The sequence below is a fragment of the Notechis scutatus genome, chromosome 3 (genome assembly GCF_049901735.1).
Source record: "Notechis scutatus isolate UNSWTSFEM ecotype Mainland chromosome 3, rNotScu1.2, whole genome shotgun sequence".
Classification (NCBI taxonomy): domain Eukaryota; kingdom Metazoa; phylum Chordata; class Lepidosauria; order Squamata; family Elapidae; genus Notechis; species Notechis scutatus.
In genome coordinates this window covers 136,336,046-136,359,874 of record NC_142011.1, presented here as the reverse complement: position 1 = coordinate 136,359,874, position 23,829 = coordinate 136,336,046, and the positions used below count along the sequence as shown (strand labels likewise).

The following is a 23,829-nucleotide window of genomic DNA, read 5'->3' as shown; positions in this document are numbered from 1 at the left end:
AGAAGACATTGAAAAGAAGGAACAACTGTTAGCTTTGAATCTTGATGGAATAATCACAGTGATCAAATAAAATGTATTCATATATTTTAAAATATTTAATAACTGTCTGTCTTCTAACCAACCCTGCATGACTCCCAATAGTATCAATGGAGAATATAAATCCCCCCCCCAAAAAATTGATATCTACAGGTAGTCCTCTACTTAGGGCTGTTAGCTTAACAATGGTTCAAAGTTAAGGTGACTTTGGAAAAAGTGACTTATTACCTGTCGTTTAAGTCACAATTGTTGCATCAGCCTCATAGTCACATGACTAGAATTTGGGCAGTTGGCAACTGGTTCACAGTTACAATGGTTGCAATGTCTTGTGGTTATGTGATTGCAAATATGGGACCTTCCCAACTGGTTTCCTATAAGCAGTATCAACTGAGGAAGCTGTGTGAACTGCTTAACAATGGTGGTAAAAAAAGACTGTAAAATCAGACTGGATTGTTTAAGAAGTGCATCACTTAGTGACCAAAATTCTTGTCCCAAATGTGGTTGTAGGTCAAGGACTACCTACACTGGTGAATATTCACAGGAAGTAGGAGTAAAAGCTATAACTAACCATGAAAATAATGCCGTATCATTACTAATGTATATTGAAATGGAGAAGAAATTTAGAAGGAAAAAAGCCTCGAAGTATTTATAATAGTCATTTTAATGCACTTCCTAGCAAAATATTTAAGCATTCCAGATATATAAAAGAGAATGTTGTTGAAATTGAAGGATATTTTCACATAAAGCATTTAGCAGTAGCTTTGTTAGGTATAACATTGATACCAAATATGGTTTGGGTGAATAAATATATAAAACTTAGATATCATGGTTTAAGTGCTTATCACTTTAAGCACAATGCAGCAGGCAATTAGCCGATTAAGGGTGCGGTTAGAAGTTACAATATAAGGAAGCATTAGAAGCTGTGAGTTACTGTCTGGCTGTAACTGTGTGCTGCTGCGACTAACTGTGATTACTGACTGTGAGTGCCTGTGACTGAACTGTTATTGTTTGCTACTGTTTGCTGAATATCCAGCGTTTGTTTCTCTGGAGAGTGAAACCGGAGGAGGAGAAGATATCTTTATCGGCTGATAAAGATATTGCAAGGACTCTAAACTTGGACTATACTAGTGAGTCTTACTGGATGGAAATACTGTGAATGACTTAATGGACTGAATGACAATGCTTAAACTCTAACTGGATTAAAAACTATTTAAACTACAAACAGTGTTTGTGTTCAGTGTGTGTATACTCTGGGGCCCTTCCACTCTCGTTTGGCTGCCTGGCTTGACTACTGCTGCAATACTCTGCTAAGGGTTAATCCTCAATCCCTAACATTGGTTATGGGCCCAGCAGCATAGTCTAACTAACCAGGATATAGCAGAGAGAGTTGGTGTGAGTTGCACATTACTGTAAAAACAAACTGTTTTAATTAGTTTAAAATAGTCAAAATATCTGAAGAGGAATGGCACAAGTAAATTTGTCACAACTGTCCATGATATCCAGGCTGGATGGAACAAACTATGTTTCATGGTCAATGAAATGTAGTTTACTTCTACGCAGAGAAGGATTGTGGGACATTATAGCAAACCCACCAGATGTGAGTAGATGGGATCCTGCTGATGATGATGATAACGAAAAGTTACAAGACTTTAAACTGAAGAATGAGCAGGCTTTATGCATCATAGGACTGACTCTCTGTGATCAGCAGCTTGTTCATATTCGTGGAGAAGAAAATGCTGCAAACTGCTGGGAGAACCTCAGGAAGATTTATGTTCGGGACAGTGTAGGAGCACATATAAATCTTACACGGAAGCTTTTTCAACGCATCTTCAGAGGAATGGAGATATGTTAGTTCATTTAAACTGTATGAAGAGCATTTTTCAAGATTTGCAAGAAAAAGAGCTTATATTTAATGAACTGCAAAAAGTCTACATAATATTATCTTCATTAGATCAAAGCTATGATGACTATGTGACTTCGTTAGAGGTATTGCCAAAAGAAAGCCTCTCATTAACCGAGATTACAGGCAGGCTACTAGAAGAAGCCAGAAGAAGGCGTGAGCGTGACGAGCTGAGAGAAGATAAGAAAGAAGAGAAATTATCTTCAAAGCTTGAAAGAAACCAGCAAAGCAAAGTAAAGCACCTGGAAGAAGAGAATTTATCTTCGACAGCATACACAATTAAAAAGTGTTTTAATTGTGGAGGCAGAGGACATTTGGCAAGATTCTGCAAAAAGAGAAAAAGCCAGAATGTAAAAAGCCAAAGAAAGCATTTGAACTAGCCACGTTTAGCAACTCTGATGTGAAGAATAATTTATGGGTGGTTGACAGTGGCGCATCCCACTGCATCACAAGAGATAAGACAAAATTTATAAAAATGTCTACAAGTTCTCAACATATATCTCTTGCCAATGGCTGGAACCTGAAAGCGAAAGGTCAAGGTTTTGCACGTTGTCCGTACATAAACCAGGATATAAAAATGTTGTATGTACCGCAACTAAAGTTTAATTTGCTTTCAGTAAGGGTATTAGATAAATTAGGTTATGTAATTACTTTTAAGGATAATAATTGCATAATTGAAAAAGATAACAAAAGGGTAACTGCAGCTTTAAATGGAACATTATATGTCTTAGATAATAGTAAGAAAGGGGAGGCTCAAACTGTATTTAATAATATAAAGCCTCATGAAGAATGTATCCATTTATTGCATAGGCGTTTAGGGCATGTAAATTTTAAAATGCTAAAACGTACAGTTGAGTTATCTGAAGGAATAAGGTTAAAACCTTGTGATAAATATTTGCGTTGTAATGTTTGCTGTGAAGATAAGAGCAAAGTATTGCCTGCAAATAGGCTAAATGGTTTCAAAACAAAAGAACCTTTAGAAGTAGTATTTGCAGACATAATAGGTCCAAAGAAACCCAGTATGGGGGGTGCTAGATATATACTGAGCATTATGGACCATTATTCAAGATATGGGTTTTGCTATTTAATGAAAAGCAAAACTGAAACATATCAACATTTTTTCAATTGGCTTAGGTTTGCTGAAAGAAAGTCTAAACGACAACTGATAACCCTGGTGACAGATAATGGCACGGAATTTATTAATAACAAATTCCAGAACAGACTTAAGGTAGCTGGAATAGAGCATAAGAAGTCTGCTCCATACAGGCCAGAACATAACGCTTTTATTGAAAGAAGAGGCCAAACACTACAGGCAATGGTTAGAACAATGTTAAATGATTCTGGATTACCTGATTCTTTGTGGGGGGAGGCTACAATGTGTGCTAATAACATATTGAACAACGTTGTTAATACAACAACAGGTGAAATACCATTCACCAGGTGGCATGGCAGGAAACCTGATCTAAGTTACCTGCACACATTTGGTGCACCAGCATGGGTGCATATTCCTGCACAACTCAGAAAAAAAGGGCAACATAGAGCTAAAAGATTTTTCTTCGTTGGTTATCAGGCAAACCATAGGGCATATAGATTTTGGGAGAAAGGCACATCTAAAGTGTTATGTAGTGCTAGTGCCCAATTTCTAGAACATGAAGGATGGGAGAAATTAGAACAGGATCCCAATAAAGATGTAATTGTTGAATCCTATAGAAATCCCATTAGTTATCCCTGTAACTTTAAAAATAAAGTAAAGAGACAAATACAGGATGAAATAGTGCCCATAAAGGAAGAAACAGATTCAATAGCTGAACAGGATGAGGAAGATGAACAGGTAGTAGTTCAACAAAGTCCTCCTGTAAGCCCTGTAATTCCCAGAAGAACTACACGTGTATCTAGACCGCCTGATAGGTACCAGGCTAACACAGTGTGCCAGATTAATGAAGTTCCTAATTCTGTTGAAGAAATTAAAAAGTATCCTAATAAGGAAAAAGAAAAATGGTATGCAGCAATGAATAAGGAACTGAATTCATTAAATGATATGAAGGTGTATGAAAATGCCAAATTACCTGTAGGAAAGAAATCCATTGGCTGCAAATGGATATTTAAGGTAAAAATAGATAAAGATGGTAATTTAATCCATAAGGCAAGGTTAGTAGCCCAAGGTTTTAGGCAGAATGCTAATGACTATGATGAGGTGTTTGCACCTAGTCTTAAGGCAGCAACCTTGAGGGCAGCTTTAGTGTGGGCAGCTAGTAAAAACTATATAGTTAACCATCTAGATGTGGAAACTGCTTACTTGCACGCCCCATTAAAACATATTATTTATATGAAAAAACCTGTTGGTATTAAAAGTGAAAGTAAGGATAATAATGATTGTTGGTTGTTAAAGAAAAGTCTCTATGGTCTTAAACAATCAGGCTATGAATGGAACCAGTATATTGTAAAGGAACTAGACAATATAGGATTTAAAGCTGGTTTAGCCGATCCATGTCTGTTTAAGAGGGAGACAAATGGGAAAGTATCATTATTATTACTATTCACAGATGACATTGCTTTGATAACTGAAACTAATGATGAAGCAAATAAAATAATATCATCATTAGGAAAGAGAATAAAGATCAAGCAATTAGGGAGATAAAGAAGTATCTCGGTTTGAATATAAAGAAAACACGGAAAGGTTTTAAGATATCTCAGGAAGATAAGATAAGCAAATTGCTAAAAGATTACAAGATGGAGCTTTGTAAGCCAGCTAAGACTCCAATGAGTCAGGAGTTTAGCAACACTGATGAACAAAGCCCTGAGTTTGATAAGGTGATTTATCAATCTTTAATTGGTAGTTTGAGTTATATTAGTAATTGGTCTAGACCAGATATATCGTACTGCGTGAATCAGTTGGCTAGATTCAATTCTGCACCATGTGAAAGACACTGGAATGCAGCTAAGAGGATATTAAGATATCTTAAAAAGACAATGAATTATTCATTGTATTTAGAACCAAAGGGTGATTTAATTCTGAGTGCTTATGCAGATGCTAGCTTTGCATCAGAAAGAGACACTAGAAAGTCGACTTCAGGAACAGCCATAATGCTGGGTAAGACATTAATAGGCTGGAAGTCAATAAGACAACAGCATATAAGTTTGTCTACTATGGAGGCAGAATTCTCCTGTTTATCACTGTTATGTACAGAATTAATAATGTATAAACAAATGTTAATTGATATAGGTATAACTGTGGATTATCCTATAATTATACATGAAGATAATCAGGCAGCAATTCAAATGGCCACAAATATTGGAGTAAAAACAAGGAGCAAGCATACAGATCTAAGATACCTAAACGTGAGACAATCTGTAAGAAGTAAGATGATTCAGCTAGAGTACTGTATGTCGGAGGACAATTTAGCTGATAATTTTACTAAAGCCCAAGGTGCCAGTAAGCACCAAGAGAGTTGTGAAAAATATGGGATTAGATTGTAAGGTATTATATATTTATTTCACCCAAAAGGGAGTATGTTAGGTATAACATTGATACCAAATATGGTTTGGGTGAATAAATATATAAAACTTAGATATCATGGTTTAAGTGCTTATCACTTTAAGCACAATGCAGCAGGCAATTAGCCGATTAAGGGTGCGGTTAGAAGTTACAATATAAGGAAGCATTAGAAGCTGTGAGTTACTGTCTGGCTGTAACTGTGTGCTGCTGCGACTAACTGTGATTACTGACTGTGAGTGCCTGTGACTGAACTGTTATTGTTTGCTACTGTTTGCTGAATATCCAGCGTTTGTTTCTCTGGAGAGTGAAACCGGAGGAGGAGAAGATATCTTTATCGGCTGATAAAGATATTGCAAGGACTCTAAACTTGGACTATACTAGTGAGTCTTACTGGATGGAAATACTGTGAATGACTTAATGGACTGAATGACAATGCTTAAACTCTAACTGGATTAAAAACTATTTAAAGTCAGTGTTTAATGCACTTCCTAGCAAAATATTTAAGCCATTCCAGATATATAAAAGAGAATGTTGTTGAAATTGAAGGGGATATTTTCACATCAAACCCTAACAAGCTTCTATAAAATAATCAAGGAGAACAAAATTTACTTTCATAGAACATCCAACGGAACCCATTAGTGGAAGGTTTTTGACGCTAACCTATATCAAAAGTAGTCTAATCTAGCAGCACTTTGTGAGTACAATTATGAAAAAAATAAATGAAAGGCCACTAAAGAGATATGTAATTTTCACAGTTTCCTGAATTGCATTTTCCTTGCCTTGAATAATGAGTAAAAATGAAATAAAATAATACTTGAGATTTAATTCTAGAAAGATTCATTGGAGTGTACAAGTGCAACCATAGTACCTGTCTGAGTCTCGTTCAAGCAGCCAATCATTTACTGCAAGCAGTGGCAGTCACTGATCCCAGGCAAAGATTTAAAAGAATTATACAGAGGGGCTATATTTGCACTCCTCACCCATTCTGAAGCACCTTTTCTACATTATTTTCAAATCCTTGTAAAGTATAATATTCAGTATCAGAATGCGTTCAGGATCCAATCTTTTTTTTCCCAATACATTTTTTATTTTTATTTCTTTAAATATATCTTTGGGTGACAGTGTGGTTCCAGGTCTTCAACATTTTAAAGCAAACATGACCATAATTATATATTCGAACTATTAACTTATCTGATTTCATTTTATTACCTATTACCAATTTTTTCATTCAATATTCTCATATGTTACTTTATATCAATCTCTATACTCTTCATATCATTTTTAAAATACATGTTCCTGTAATCATATTTGCAATTTTTTTCAATTTATATCATTCAATTAATCATTCCTAAATTCATCCTAATTTATATTATCCAGTATTTATCCCCTTTTTAATGTTAATTTTGTCACTATTATATTTTTAGTTGTCCTCTCTAATCTCATTACATTACACAAATCATACTTTCCATCTTTTTTATTTAACAAATCATATATTCTAGTAATAATATAATCATTTTTATCTATTACCATATACTATATACATATATGTTCTCCATCAGGTTCCACATGGCATTTCCTTCCCATACTATCATATTGGTTGTCTTGTATATTCCTTAAACAATTATATATCTTAAATAACAATCCTATAGTAAATTCTTATTTTCATATTTATTCCAATTAAAATATTAATCATTGTTTTTATTCTAATTATCATTTTATATATCCTTAATAATAATTATATGATAAGTATTAATTCCAAATTTATCAAAATCAATAATTATATATCTTAACTAATAAAACACCCATTCATCCTTATCCTTCCCTTCTTCAATCATCGTCTCTTACTCTCCTTACTATGTTAGTTATTCTCTTCCTGGCTTGCCTTCTATTTTCTATCATTTTTGGACCCTTTCTCTTACTCATTCTTCCTTATTCTATTGCATCCCACCATTTCTTTTTCTGGTTATCTGGTTTTACCACCACCCCTCCAAATCTTCTTTCTGTAATTTCCTTTCCTATTGCTTTACTTTCAAAATATTCTCCCCTTTATTTATTATGTCAATCATTAACATTTTAAATTTGATTTCCTTTTTGTCCTTGGATTCTAGTCTGGCTTTGTCAGTTAGAGCCATGGATCCTAAAAGCACCAACAACAAAAAAGGGAAATAAATAAAAATTTTGAACCAGCTTTTGAAAAACAAACATTGCATGCTATTTGCACAGATTGGCCAAATGTTTAGGACTATTTAATTTTGGAACTATGTCCATATTTTAGATAAACTATGATCTGAAAGAGCTGAAGCATAAAGCATATTTGAAATGAAACAAATTGAAATGTGAACCAATTTTGTTACAAATGTACAGTATTTGCATATTAAGGTATTAAAATGAATTTGTGATCAAATATTGAGCTGATAAACAAATACACTGCTGCTCCATAAATGTTTGTAGATGGCCAATAAAAAAATACTACCAATATTTAAATTTGAGAAACTTCCAAAGATATTTTAACAATACTGTCAAAACAAATGAGCAAGAAGAAACTGGCCAATGACATGAATAGGAGCAAATTACCATAAAACACTGACTAACTGAGCTTTAGGGGATAGAAGCTGAATATTTTCTTATTTCCCCCAAAATCCAAAAGTTTAGTTGTGCATTAGGCTTAGGAGAATGGCAGGGCTGTCCTCTTTGTCCTTCAGACTTCCAAAAAGGAATGTGATGCAGACTAGCATGAGAACTAAGTTCTATTTATATTTAAAGGTTTAAATGCATTTGTGAAGGTGCTATAGGCACATGCTTTGCACATAAAATGCTCCAATTCAATCTTCAGTGTTTCCTGAATTGCTAGAACTTGTTTGTGACCTTGGACAAGAGTACATCAACACTGACTAGTACACTGATTCAATATAAAGCATTTATACTGAATTCATTTGATCCTAGTATACAAAACAGTGGTCAGGATTTAAAGAATCATGCAGTTATTTCTTCTTCGTTAGGGAAACAACCGTATTGCAGCTTGTATGACATGAAAATCTCAGCTCCTTCTATGCCACACAGATGGAATCAAGAATCCACATTTTGCAATTTGCCTTGCTGAGATGGATCAACCTACTCTGTAATAAACAATTTGGTTTCAGAAAAAAAACATCCTGCAATCTGCAACTCTTACACTGCAAAAACATATGGACTACACAATTCGATCAGGGCAAAGCAATAGACGCAATCTACATAGATTTCTGTAAAGCCTTTGATTCAGTGGTACACGACAAACTACTCCTAAAACTAAAATCTTATGGTATCTCTGGACACCTGCATAACTGGATAGAAGCATTCCTGTCAAACAGACAACAAATGGTCAAAATTGGGAGGGTCCTATCAAATTCTGTAACTGTCAACAGTGGTGTCCCCCAAGGCAGTGTTCTAGGACCAACTCTCTCTTTTTTTTTTTTTGGAAATTTTTTTTATTGATTTTAAAGACAAACCATCATTAACCATTGAATACATAAAACCTCTTTCCATTATTAATTTTACAAGTCAAGTAAAATATTATTTTATACAGCATAATTCTGTTTTACACCATTTCGATATGGACATATCAATATCTCTTAGCAAATTTCTCATTATTTCTCTTTTCGTATTCAATTTCATTATTATTATTATTATTTTCTATATTTATCCAGTTTATAATCATCATCTACATTTCTCTCTGACTTAATTACCATTATTCTCATCCAACATTCCTCCGAGGCTTTATTAATTCTCAAACAAACGTGAACATACAAAACACAAAAATATAAAACTTCTTTTAAGAAAGTAGTTTGGCCCCAGATTACCTCTCTTTATATGGACTTCAATTAAATTCGTGCTCATCTTATATACCATTCTATATCTTCTATATAACTTCTCACCGCTTTTCATTCTTCTTAATTCTATTTTATTTCATTCATTTTAATTTAAATCATTATATTTGTATTTGACCAACTCTCTTCATACGCTATATAAATGACCTCTGTGATCATATTAAGAGCAACTGCATTCTCTTCGCTGATGATGTAAAGCTATTCAACACCACAGACAATACTGCTAGTCTTCAAAAAGACCTCGACTATGTATCAGAATGGTCAATCAAATGGCAACTTCAAATCTCAACAAATAAACGCTCTGTCTTACATATTGGCAAAAAAAATCAGAAAATAAAATACAGGCTGAATAGTCAAGACCTTGTTGATGATCCAAACTCTGTCAAGGATCTTGGAGTACTCATCTCTAATGATCTAAGTGCTAGAGCCCACTGTAACTACATAGCCAAAAAGGTGTTAAGAGTGGTTAACTTAATCTTACGTAGCTTTTTCTCTGGTAATATTACACTACTAACTAGAGCATACAAAACATTTGCTAGACTAATACTCGAATACAGCTCATCAGTCTGGAACCCACATTATGTATCTGATATTAACACAGTTGAGAAAGTCCAGAAATATTTCACAAGAAGAGTTCTCCACTCCTCTACTCGTTGCAGAATACCTTATTCCACCAGACTTGAAATTCTAGACCTAGAAAACCTAGAACTACGCCGCCTAGTATATAAAATCATACATTGCAATGTCCTACCTGTCAATGAATACTTCAGCTTCAACCATAACAACTCAAGAGCAAACAATAGATACAAACTCAAGGTTAATCGTACCAAACTTGATTGCAGGAAATACGACTTCAGCAACAGAGTGATCAATGTCTGGAATACTCTACCTGACTCTGTGGTTTCTTCCCCAAACCCCAAAAACTTTAACCTTAGACTTTCTACTATTGACCTCACCCCTTTCCCAAGAGGTCTATAGGGGGCGTGCATAAGCACACCAACGTGCCTACCGTCCCTGTCCTATTGTTTCTTTTATTTTTCTTATATGTATCCATGTATTCATAACTATGTTTTTACTTATACCTATTATCTTGTAAGCAATTGACAAACCAAATAAAATAAAATAAAATAAATAAAATAAATAAATCTTTGACTATATAGAGAGTTGTTGCTGCTGTTTTTGTAGCAAAGGTATGTGGATGCATACTATACTGTTCTACTTTCCCCATGAACCTTAGTTCCAACACATCCCAATCTGTTAAATTATAGTTCATTCACTTTAAAAATAGAACACTACATCGCCTTTCTGGATTTCTCATTTTAAAAATTGCCATAGTTTTCTTTTCTATAGTGTTAGACCTTGAAACATTTTTCTCTTTCATTTCTCATCTTGGCACAAAGCTGAATTCTAGACATATTTAAGACCTTTCATAGGATATTTATGCGTCTTTCCAGCCTACCTCTGCTCCCCAAAACCCCTATTGAATTTTGCTAATGCCTCTAGCTTTCTTCTGTGGCTGCCTAAACTAACAGTTGCAACAAACCTGCAGATCAACAGCCTTGTCAGAAGGAATAATCTAAAATTAATGTGCTTGTCCACATGTATTACTGTTCCTGACAGAGATTCTTTGCCTTCACAGGCTACAGCAGACAATCTTTCAGAAGCTCTTTGCTTATTGCCAGGGTCTACTGGCTGATAGAAAGCAGATAAAGCCAGCATCTCAATTCTGATGAAGAACACAATGGTGTTCACCTGCAAGACTCCAAGTAAATTTTACGAAGTCTTTCAAAAATCTTACCTGCCTCATGTTTCTATTTGCTTTAGTGTTACTGGTGAGCTTTCTACAATCCACTGAGAACTGCCTTGATCTGTTTCAAATTCTTTTGCTCAACTTTCTCAAAAGGAATTTGACCTGACAGAACTAAACATATGAAATTCAGAAGATGCTGTCTGAATTTTTAGGCTTTTTTTTGCATTACATTTTAGCTCTTGCTTATAAATCAAATACTTTTCTATACACACATTATACTGGGTCAAAATGATGAGTCTAAAAAGTGCATAAACGTTCCATTCTCTATTTCCTCTACTGCAAAGGTGGAAGCATCTAGAAAAGGCTATTGGGGAAACATAGCTGTTATATGTTGCAGCTTGTATGGCATGAAACCTCAGCTCCTTCCATGCCACATAGATGGAATCAAGAACCCACTGTTTTGCAGTTTGCCCTGCCTGAAATGGATCTTTGACTTTGATTTTAATGGAAATTTCATTGGAAGAAATACTACTTATTCCCAGCGGCATTACATTATTAACATAGCTAATTACCAAATACAAACTGGATAAATTTTACCAGGAATAACAAAAATGCAATGCTTTTAACTCTGCTTTGTGTGATTTCTCAAATATTTATTGCAGAAGTTTAATTTGGAAAAGGCTGGCTTGCTCTTATCTCTCATTGTAAACTCCATTTTAGATAAGGTTTTTCATTCTATTCTTGCAGAGCAATGCACAACAAATAAACAGATAGTGGATTTCATCAATTATGTTTAATCTGTTGGGCCATGGTTTGGAAAAGAGAGAATGATGCAGCTCCTAGATTACATTATTTTTAATAAGTTAGTTTCTTTTCTTAGGAAATTCAGTCACTTCTGGAAATGAAAGGATTTACCTATATTGTACATTTAATTATATTGTAACAGAGTACACTGGTAAATTCGTAAGTATTACCTTGATGTGATATATTCCACAATCTGTTAAGATAGACTATGTCAACTATAACTGAAGCTGAGAATGACTAGAATAGATTAAGACACTTCTATCTGAATTTATGGGACAACTATGATTTAAATGAGGAACTTCCAGGCTTACAATTAAAACGTTAGCAATCAGGCCACTTGATGAAAGGAACTTCCTTGAAGATTGCATTACTTTTGGCAATCGGGTGTCCCTTGAGCCACAGAGTTGTCACAGGCAAATACTTTCAATCCAGAAGCACCCTTCGGTTAGTTTTGTAGGTGCTTCTGACACGAATACAGACAGGCCACTGGACATTCATTGCTAATACTAAACGTGTTGAATGTTGATAATATTGCAGCTAGCATAAGACCATTAGGCAACTGCAATCCTGGGTTACAAAGAAAACATTTTTACAAATTCAGAAGTTATACTTCTCATTCCTACTTCCCCAAAAGAATCCAATAAGAACAGTATTATGCATGCTTTTATGTTGGAATTTTAAAATGTTGAAAAGAAAGGAAATAAAATAAAAAAATGGGGAAAGAAAACTGCACCTGAATTCTTAACCGCTTATGGTATCCCAAAGCAAGTCATGATTAGCTGGTACTTGAAAAGAAGGATTTTGGTGGGGGTCTGACAATCTACTTCAACATTTCATTGAACACCATATTTATATCAGTTTAAAAACAATCCTTATCCTTATTAGAGAAACCTGAAAGATCTTTAATAAAATTATCAACAACCTCAATAGTTAGTTGCTCTAAATTTATGACCTATCCAGGGAGTTTTTATTTGATAATGAGTGCTGAAGGGATCGAGGCTACAGGGTGCTCCATTCACTCTGCACTAACTATATAAGCAATTGCCATTGGCATCCCCGACATAACAACTCCTTATGCTCAAGATGAGCCAGTGGTGGGTATTTTTCAAGTGTAATGTAAAGCACCGTCTGCTCTGCGCTGATGAGACCCAGATGGAAAGAGCATATTAAAACTGGGAAAAACAGAAGTGAGGTTCACATATTGAAATGCTTATGCTTCCTGACTGAATAACAGAGAGATTGATGTCTCTTCCTTCTTCATTGGAAATGCTGAGTACTTAATTTTCCAGTATGCCTCCAATCACTAGCCAATGCTTGTCTTTCGTGAGCCAAACAACCTATCATGCTGGTTGTGGCAGAGGTTGAGAAACACTGCTCCAAAAGTCTGGACAAAGCAAAGAGATGTTTCTCTCTACGAATTGCCTGCAGTCTGCTGAACATCCATGAAAAGCGCAGTCTTTGCGAGGGAATGTTTCAGGCTGGATTCACACCGTCAGTTCAATCACTTGGGGTTTCATTTAGTTGGAGGTAAAGGAATACAAAAGGAGCTGGGGTAACAAACAATGAAGATTAAATGTACCTTATTGTTTAAGCCATTTAATTTTCAAATTCCAAGGTTTGAAACAGTTACAACTGGAGCATATTAAAGCTTAACTATTTTGAAGCAGGCCATTTATTGCTCAATTTACTGATTGCTTCTAGCAGAGTTCTCTATTTCTTATATTCTTTCTGTACAGACTAAATAAGCGAGGAAGACTAAAGAACTCTCCACCGGTGAAATTGGATTAGGAGGTTTGTTCCAATTGATTAGTTTTTAATATGGATTTTGTTTCATTGACTATGTATTAAATGCACCTGAGAAGATCATCTCCTGGTGGTAGCTGGACAATCTTTCTTGTGGTAGAGAAATAGATTTAGGGAGCAGAAATACATCTAGGTCCCAAAGCACATTTACATATGATCTGGAAATCTTACAGAAACCATGCAAGTCTGCATTTGCACAGTATCTTTACTTTTTTATGGGCTGACCGCCAAAAAACACAATGTACACCAAACATGTAGAATAGATAAATGTCTATGGAGATTCTCAGTCATCCAAGTCATGGTTGTGCCAAAGGTGCTTTTTCAAAAGGCAACTGGACTTTTTTTTTCCTTGAAGACATTTTGCTTCTCATCCAAGAAGCTTCTTCAGTTCTGACTCTTCCGTTCTGTAGAATAGATATGTATAGAAACATGTATACCTAAAATCAGTCCATCCATCCATTCATCCACCCATCCAACATACATACATATATACATACATGGTCACCCAGTCAGCCATGTTTAGATTGGATTTGGTCCTTTTATCTAGCCTTTCCCAAGGACCTGGGATAGGCAGATGTTGTTTGATGGGGTCAAAAATACCATCACAAGATACAAGCTGTTCAAAGTAAATCTGCCTTTTGAAATTGACCGATGGTGATTTGTCAATTCCCATGGAATTCAGTGGTGGTACTACATTTCCTTTATTGGCTGCCCAATTCTAATGTATATATTTTATAATATGTATCTATATTAAATAATATGTATTTAAATATGATAAATAGTACTCATATTAAGTAACGTTTATTTACAAAATAAACTTCCAGTGGATAAATGATTAGTCATATGAGGAATGAATGGGAAAGAAAGAGGCAACCTGAGATTCCTGGTTTGAGAGAAAAAGGAACAAATAAGCTTCATATTCTCTGACAGGACATGGGAATATGGTATAAATGAATGTCATCTGAGATTCCCTGTATGAAGAGCAACAAAGGAGCCTGTAGCTCAGGGACTTCATAGAACCTAACAAAGCAGATTTTTTTTTCATTTCCCCAAATTTTGTTCTATTGTACTTTACTAATTTATTTGATTCTTTTTGTTAGTTCTTATTGTTTTTATTTTTATTTTTTTGTTTTAAATATGATTTTACATTGTGTAAGCCGTCTTGAGTCACCACGGGCGAATAGGTAGCAATATAAATCAAATAAATAAATAAATAAATAATAAACTATATAAAAAGCTGATTCATGCTTCGATTATTTCATAAAAAGCTGATTCATGCTTCTTTTATTCGTAGAAAAGATCATACATTAAAATGCAGCAGAGGAACATTAACTGAATGCCTAGAAGGCATTTTTAACCCACAATTAAAAAAAACAAAACCCTAATCATTGCAATGAAACATAAACATCATAAAAAATGCCATATAATACAGCATCATAGGCAAGGTATATTTTTAATAATGAAAAATGTGTTAATTAACTGAATTTTATTTGTTAGATTGGTCTTCATAGATGTCAGTTAAGAATGAGTGCATATGCTGCAAGCCATGCCTCACTCATATCAGAGGTGGTATTTTGAGTAGTTCAGAGAACTGACAAATGCCACCTCTGCCTGGCCCCGCCCCCATCTATTGTCTGCGTCCCGAGTCCCAGCTGAATGGCTGGGTCTTCTTTTGTTACCCTGCACAGAGAATGCAGCTGGAAAGCAGGTTAGTGGGGTGGGGAGGAAATGGGGATTTTGCAGTAACCTTCCCCTGGAGTGGCGTGGGAATGGAGATTTTGCAGTATCCTTCCTCTGCCACACCCACCAAGCCACACCATGCCCACCAAGCCACGCCCACAGAACCGATCGGAAAAAAAATTGAATCCCACCACTGACTCACCTCCCAAATAGAGTACAGCAATGTACTTTACATTGGGCTCTCCTGGAAGAGGGTGTTAAACAGGGGTGGGATGCTACTGGTTTAACCCGGTTCTATAGAACCTGTAGCTGCGAAGAGCAGCTGACACCAAACTGGTTCGGTGTTTGGCCCACCCACCTGCCCAGGCTCTAGGCTGTCCTTTATTCCCTGCTTTTCCCTCCTCAGCTGCTTTGCGCGGCACAGCTGAAGTTGAAAAAGCAGGAAACAAGAGGTTTTTCAACCCGTGCGCAGCGCTTCTCAGCTGTCCAGGCGGCACAGCTTATTTCTTGCAAACGCTGCACACAAATGTGGTTTGGAGAAACGGCAAATCGCTCCACTGGCTGGCCCCTCCCCTCCCCACCCACCCACTCCTTACCTGGCATGCGAGCCATCCAACTTGCCTGGTTTGGTAAGTTGCTTTTTTTTCCTTCTTTCCCCGACCATCAGCGATTCTGCTCTGCTGGGAGATTTAGATTATCTAGAAAGCAGGAAATCCTTGGATTTCTTGCTTTCTAGCTAATCTAAAAGCAGAGCTGAACCTTCCTTAGGACTGAAGCTTCTACTTTCCAGTGCAGACTCAGGTAGCTGATTGGAGATAGATAGATCTCTAAGTGAATCTGTGATTTTGTGAACAACTCAATCTGCCTGCCTGCTTTTAGGTAAAAGTTGCTCTTTTTTAAAATAAAAATTTCAATATTTGCATATAAGGTGTATTATGAGTTAATTTTGTGAGTTTGCTTGCAAGCAAATTTTATGTGACAGACTCAGGTAGCCGATTGTAGATAGATCGCTAAGTGAAGCTGTGATTCTGTGAGCAACTCAATCTGCCTGCCTGCTTTGCCTTCTTTTGGGCAAAAGTTGCTCTTTTTTATAAAAAAACCCAATATTTTCATAAATATTTATAATATTTACATACAAGCCATGCCCACCCAGTCACATGACCACCAACCCATACCCAGTCAGCAAGCCACACCCACCCAGTCACATGACCACTAAGCCACACCCACAAATTAGGCCACACCCACAGGACCGGTTGTTAAGAAATTTGAATCCCACCCCGATGTCAAAGCTATAACTGCATGGGTAGTTCCTTGGTGAGAGCACATTTAACTCTGCTCCATAAGCTGCATTAATTATCAGTATGGTTCCAGATTCATCTCAAGGTACTGTTGATGACCTTATAAAGCCCTTCATGGCATTACACTGTGTTATTTTTGTACTGTTTGTACTTTTTGTATTATGTACTTTTCCTCATTATTTCCAGTAGATGATGCATTCTGTTAGGGAATGTCATCTTTTGGAGCCCAGGAAGAGAGCTTTTTCTGATATGGCACTTCTTATTTGGAACATCATCTCATCAGAGATTATATTTTCCCTGAGCCTACTGGCTTTTCAAAAGGTCTTAAATGTCACATTGACAATAGTTCTGCTAATTCATTTGGGTTCTGGATGTGTGATAGGGCCATTTTTTACACTGGCTCCTAATTGGGCTTGCATAGCTTTAAGTCAGGGGTGGAATTCAAATTTTTTAACAACTGGTTCTGTGGGCGTGGCTTAGGTGGTGGCGTGGCTTGGTGGACAAGTGACTGGGTGGACATGGCTTGGTTATTGGCTGGCCAACTCAATATCAATCACATTGAGGCACGCATCTCCTCCCCTGGCCTCTCATGACTGTGGGGATGCTGCAACAGTCGTAAGTGTGAAAAATGGTCATAAGTCACTTTTTTCAGTGCCATTGTAACTTTGAATGGTCACTCCACACAAGCAAAGTACCAGCAAAGGAGGGGAAAAAACTCCACAGAGGTTCCAGAGACAGGCAGTCCAGTCCTGCCAAGAACATAATAAGGGTTAACAGAGAGGCAGTTTCTGTAAGCAACACCAGAATGTTTCCTTCCTGCCTTCCTTACAGGATTAGGCCAGTAATTTCTTCTAACAACCAGTTCTCCGAACTGCTTAGAATGTTAACAACCGGTTCTAACGAAAAGGTGTGAACTGATAGAATCCCATCCCTGCTTTAAGTGTTTTTAATATAATTTTTAAAAACATTTTAAAAATTTTTTTATTTAACTTTTGTATTAGCATCCAAATTGATTAGAAGCAGTGATGCAGATTCTCATCTGAGATAGAACTTGATGACTGTTAAGTTCTGAGCATGGGCACAAGGAACGGAGACGAGGCAGAGAACTAGTGAACTTCAACTCTTTATTAATGATTAGGAACAGAGCAAAAACCCTGGGCAGCAGCAGCTCTTTTATAGAGCTGGCTGCTGACCCGTTAACCAATGAATTGTGTTCAAACGTTTAAATTGTGCCCAATGAGAGATGTTCAACTAATAGCCAATCAGGCTGCTCCGTAAGGACCAATCCCTGCTCGCTATCCATGGGCCAATCAAAGGCGCAGGATTACGAGCCTGCTTTCTCGTGAGGTTGACAAGTTTTTATTAAATAGTTTTTATTAGTTCATAACACCCCTCCCCCCTAGGTTCCGTTTGAGGGGTGCGGTAACATACTCGCGTAGATATGCAGGTCGTTTTACCTGCCTGTTTGATTTTCGCTGTTCCACCGGTTTTTGTCTGCAGTCCGATTCCGGTGGAACGCTTTCAAGGTTTTCTGGTACGGCTAGTTCCGTTTCTGTGCGGGAGGACTCGGCGCGGCTATCGTTGTTGTTATCCCAGTCTCCTAGGCTTACTTCCGGGTCCCGTGGGCTTGCCTCCCTCGTGCTATTTCCCCGCGGTGATGCCACCCCGCTCCCTGATTCTTCTTCAGGTTGCGCGTTTCTTTGGTTAGGTTGCTGGGTCCCCATGATTACGTCGTCATCTATTTCGTTTTCGGCCTCCTCGATATCCCCTCCCCCCTTAGTTTGCGAATTAGGGGAGTCACGGGAGGTGGGTGCCAATCTGGATCGAAGCTGATCTATATGGCGTTTCCATGCTCTCCCGTCATTAGTCTGTAGGCGGTAGGATCTGGGGCCGGTGGGTTGGGTAATGGTTGCAGGGACCCATAATGGGTCGCCAGAAAAGTTTTTAGCAAACACCAAGTCGCCTACCTTGAATTTGCGGCACTTCCCGCTAGATCCGAAAGGTTTTTCTGGTGAATAAGAAGGATGGAGACGGTCAAGGTGGGAGCGAAGTCTCCGCCCCATTAGCAGTTCGGCAGGCGTTTTATTCGTGATGCTGTGTGGGGTGATGTGTTGAAGCAGGAGTATTCAGTTGAGCTTGTCGTCGATGTCCCCATAGTCCATTTTATGTAGGTTTTTTTTGACGAATTGTACCATTCGCTCTGGCTTCGCTCTGCCGCAGGGTGCGCTGGCGAGGTTAGCGCATGGCGGATGCCCCGGTCCGCTAGGTACTGTTCAAAAGCCAGGGCAGTGAACTGGGGCCCGTTATCAGAAACTAAAACGTCTGGTAATCCATGCGTTGCGAATAATTTATTCAGTTTATTAATGACTGACTCTGTTGTGGTTGTCTTCATCTTCTGGATTTCTAGCCAGTTTGAATAGGCGTCAACTGTTAATAAAAACGTGTCCTTTGGTGGGTCCCGCAAAATCAACGTGGATGCGGGACCACAGACCCCGAGGGGTTTCCCACTCGGTTGGCGTCGCTTTAGGTGGGGCGTTGCTAACGTCTTGGCACTTCTGGCACGTGGTTACCCAGGCTGCGATCTGCTTATCGATGCCCGGCCACCACGCGTAGCTTCGTGCGAGCGCCTTCATGCGCACGATGCCCGGATGTCCCTCGTGTAATACTTTTAGAACAGTCTGTTGTAGCCTCTCTGGGACGACGACTCTATCCCCCCAGAGAACGCAGCCTCTCTGGGAGAAAAGTTCTGTCTGCCGATTCTTGAATGGCGCGAAATCGTCGTGGAGTTGGTCGGCTGGCCATCCTCGTTCGACCCAGCTGAGAACTCGTGCCAGGACAGGATCCCGTTTTGTCTCGATGGCGATGTCTCTCGCTGTTAGTGGCGGCGAGTGCAGCGTTTCGATTTGGAGCGTCGTGAGGGTTGGAGCTGGGTCGTTGACGGTTTCTGGAAGTGGGGAATGGCTTAAAGCGTCAGCGTGGGGAATGGCTTTCCCCGGGCGATGTTGCAACAGATAATTGTAGGCAGCTAGGAACTCAGACCAACGAGTCATTCTTGGCGATAATATATAGGGGGTTGGCTTGTCTCCCGCTATAATACCAAGCAATGGTTTGTGATCCGTGATTATCGTAAATGCTCGTCCATACACGTATTCGTGAAAGCGCTTCACAGCAGATACAACAGCAAGGGCCTCTTTATCGAGTTGGCTATAGTTCCTTTCAGCCCTTGATAATGTTCGTGAGAAAAACACAATAGGTGCTTCATTTCCGTTTGGCAGTACATGGCTTAAGATTGCTCCCACTCCAAACGGTGGAGCGTCGCATGTAATAGTTAAGGGTAGAGTCTCGTTGTACTGCATCAAAACAGCGTCGGAGGTTAGTAAGTCTTTCACTTGTTGGAAGGCGCGTTCCTCTCGATGTCCCCAGACCCAGGTTGCGCTTTTATCGAGAAGTCTGTGTAGGGGCTCCGCTACGGTCGCCTTCTGGGGCAAGAAAATGTTGTAGAAGTTAATGAGCCCCAGGAAGGCTTGGAGGTCTGTTCTATTTTTAGGCGTTGGGGCATTTTTAATCGCTTTTAGTTTGTTATCAGTGGGATGGATTCCTTGACTATCGAGAAGGTATCCCAGGAACTCCACCCTCTCTGTACACAGTTGACATTTATTTTTTTTAACCTTCAGGCCGGCGTCTTTAAATTTCCGTAGAACCATTCTGAGACGCTTTTCTAAGATGTCTCTATTAGGGGCGGCGATTAAAACATCATCAAAATATGGCACGACCCCTTTGATGCCTTGTAAAAGTCTCTCCATTAAACTTTGAAAAATTCCCAGAGCTACGCTCACTCCGAATTGGAGTCTATTGCACTTAAAAGCGCCTCTATGCGTAACGATAGTTTGTGCTTCCGCAGTTTCCGCATCTACGGGCAACTGTTGGTACGCTTGTGCTAAATCCAATTTAGCGAATATCTTCCCACCACCCAGGGAGTGGAGAAGGTGTTGAACCACCGGCACTGGGTAAGCACTCTGCTGAAGTGCGTGGTTCAAAGTGGCCCGATAATCCCCACAAATTCTTAATGATCCATCTGGTTTAATGGGTGTTACAATTGGGGTTTCCCAATGGGCGTGGTCGGTTGGTTCTAAAACGCCCTGGGCTATTAATTTATCGAGCTGCTCGTCGATCTTTGGTTTTAGTGCAAAAGGCACCCGACGAGGCTTAAGGCGGATGGGAGCTACTTCAGGATTGAGGTTAAACGATATTGGGGTCCCCTTGTACTTGCCTAGCTCTTCTGAAAAAACGTCCTGGAATTCTTGGATGAGAGACTCCTCCCAGTCGTTGCTCTCGGCTCGGTGGACGCCGGCTACCTCGATCCCGAGCGGGGCGAACCATTGTAGGCCTAATAAGCTAGGCTGGTCACGGTCGACAACGGTCAGCGGTAGTGATGCGATACGATTTTTGAAGGAGACTTGGACTTGGCTGGAACCGACAACCGGGATTTTGTTGCCCTGGTAATCCTTGAGTATGATTCTTTGGGGGCTGAGGTCCTGACGACGGATGGCCGGGATTAGTTGTTTGAAGGTCTTCCAGGAAACCATCGAGAGAGACGACCCTGAGTCGACTTCCATCACGCAAGGTTGGTTCTCGATGGCGACCTTCACTCGGATCTTTCTTGCATCTAAGGATGTAGCGTGGCCGATGGTAATGGTTTGGTGTGCCTCTTCTCGTCTCGTTGAAGTGGCAGGTGTTTTATTTCTGTAGGAGTGGTTGTTCCATTGGTGGTTCTGGTGGTTTCGATTCGCAGGTGGGAATCCTGTAGACTGGCTGCAGTTATTCTCCCTGCGCTTTGGGCTGGACCCTCGCTTGCTTCTACAGACCTTTGCGATGTGGCCTCTTTTTCCACAGGAACGGCAGAGTGCGTTGAGGAATTTGCAATCGGATCGTGAGTGGTTTGCCCCACAACCCGCGCATTGTCGCGGGAATCGTTGGTTTTGTTGGTCTCGTTCGGACCGGAGTTGGTTGACCTCTTCCTCATCACTTTCTGATGGGGATTCCAGGTCTTCATGGTGCGCCGTTGTTGAGTGCCTCTCGGGGCGAGGCGAGGTATCATTCGTGAGTTGACGGAGCGGTGCGTTGGTGCGGCGCATTCGAGCGGCCGACTTCCTGGTTGCTTCTGCTGTGGTAGCGTCTGCGATGGCATCGGCAAGATCGATGTCCCCTTTGGCCATGATCTTGCTCTGCACCGTCTGGTCATCTAATCCCAGAACTATGCGGTCTCGCAAAGCTTCTTCGAGGTTGGAAAACCCACAGAGGCCACCCAAGTTCCGGAGGTCAGCGATGAAGTCTGCAAGACTTTCGCTTTTCCGTTGGTCCCTCTGGTAAAATTCGTGCCTACGGACAAGTGTTGGCACTGCGGGTGCATAGTGGGCCCGTAGGAGGGGCGCGAGGGTGTCCCAATCCATCGATTTCACCTCAGCCGGTTTTGCAAGTGATTTCGCCATCTTAAATACGGCAGGCCCGCAATGGGTCAGGAATATTGCTCGCTTTTTGCCGGTTGTAGCGTCCTTTAAGTTATTGGTCTCCAGAAACATCTGGAACCGATCCATATACGAGTCCCAGTCTTCGTTTGCCGGGTCAAATGGAGCGGGTGGTATAGCACCGCTGGCCATATTGCCGTTGTTGGTGAGCATTCAGCCACGTGCTCTGTTTGGCGCTCTGTAGTGTTCAGTCAGCTCTATTGTCTCTGCATCCCATCCTCATCGCCAGTGTTAAGTTCTGAGCATGGGCGCAAGGAACGGAGACGAGGCAGAGAACTAGTGAACTTCAACTCTTTATTAAGGATAAGGAAAAGAGCAAAACCCTGGGCAGCAGCAGCTCTTTTATAGAGCTGGCTGCTGACCTGTTAACCAATGAATTGTGTTCAAACGTTTAAATTGTGCCCAATGAGAGATGTTCAACTAATAGCCAATCAGGCTGCTCCGTAAGGACCAATCCCTGCTCGCTATCCATGGGCCAATCAAAGGTGCAGGACTACGAGCCTGCTTTCTTGTGAGGTTGACAAGTTTTTATTAAATAGTTTTTATTAGTTCATAACAATGACCATATATTATTGTTGTTATTTGGGAGGCTTGTCACAAAGGTTTAATTAAATTGCTATTTTCTTGTTGCAAACTGTTCAATTTATGAAATGGCTCTGGCTGTTGGAAAATAAATATTTTGACACAAAATCATATTAATCTGTAACAAGGACTTTGAAGAAGGATAGACCGATATATGATCGGTGGACCGTACATCATATTAGATGGACTGGTGTTTGTTTCTTACCACTAGACAAATCTTTTTCTACAATAAAGAGCAATGCACACAGTGCTAGTGCTATCTGACATCCCTGAACATTTGCCTAGGTACACAGATTTGTGCCAGCTTGGGCTTATAGATTTCAATGGTTCCTGTGGAGTTAAATCCAATCTACTCCTGCTTAAATCATGGCCTGTGGAGGAACTAACAGGTAAAAGCAGCGAAACCTTCTTGCTTCCCAAGAGCTGAGCACAGTGCAACCATTAATAATGCTGGTACAGACTAAAATAATAATAATAATTAAAAAAACAAAAACAAATTACAGAATGCAAAAGAAAAGGCAGGAGGAGAAAGAAAAATCACTGCTAAGCCTGAAAAAAATTATTGTAGGTGCCCAACACTTTTTTCCTTTAGGACCATGGTGTGACACTTTTTTCTTATTGATGCATATTTTATCACAACACTCTTGCTATATATGATCTGAAGATTCAGAGCTTGTCCTTTGAGGTAGCAGCAGTGATAATAATGAGCACTTCCTTTTTTGTACCTCTCAAGATAGACATAGCTCCAATTGAAACCAAGTTCACCTTACAAGAAACACTGATTTGCTCCCACTATTAAAACCGAGAGTTTATCCAGTTATTCTCTTCATGACTTAAGAAGATATGTATGTATTTTGGATGCTAACAATATTTAGTGTTATTTTTTGCCATTTATATTTTGTGGAATTCCAAGCAAAATCATTTTGCTGGCTGGTATAGAAAGAATGAAGGCACATGTTTCTCCAGCAACAAAACAGTACATTACTGCGCTAGATACAGAGGACAAGAAAGAGAAGAACTTGCAAGTTTGATTTGTCGGATAGATAGAGTGCTCCATCTTTTCTCTACCTCCCTTGAATTTGATTATCTGCA

The 23,829-nt window shown here is 39.1% G+C and overlaps 2 protein-coding genes across 4 annotated transcripts in view; both read right to left on the bottom strand.

Annotated features, from left to right (window-relative positions):
• The window catches only part of CDH20 (cadherin 20), a 228,446-nt gene that overhangs the window by 161,017 nt on the left and 43,600 nt on the right, over positions 1 to 23,829 (bottom strand). The gene's annotated exons all lie outside the window — the stretch shown is intronic.
• Positions 1 to 23,829, bottom strand: part of LOC148131402 (uncharacterized) — a 51,256-nt gene that overhangs the window by 9,500 nt on the left and 17,927 nt on the right. Inside the window, 5 exon segments of the mRNA XM_087960063.1 lie at positions 18,432 to 18,842; positions 18,845 to 19,074; positions 19,076 to 20,263; positions 20,489 to 20,589; positions 20,725 to 20,985. Coding sequence (XP_087816189.1) covers positions 18,432 to 18,842; positions 18,845 to 19,074; positions 19,076 to 20,263; positions 20,489 to 20,589; positions 20,725 to 20,985 — 2,191 coding nt within the window.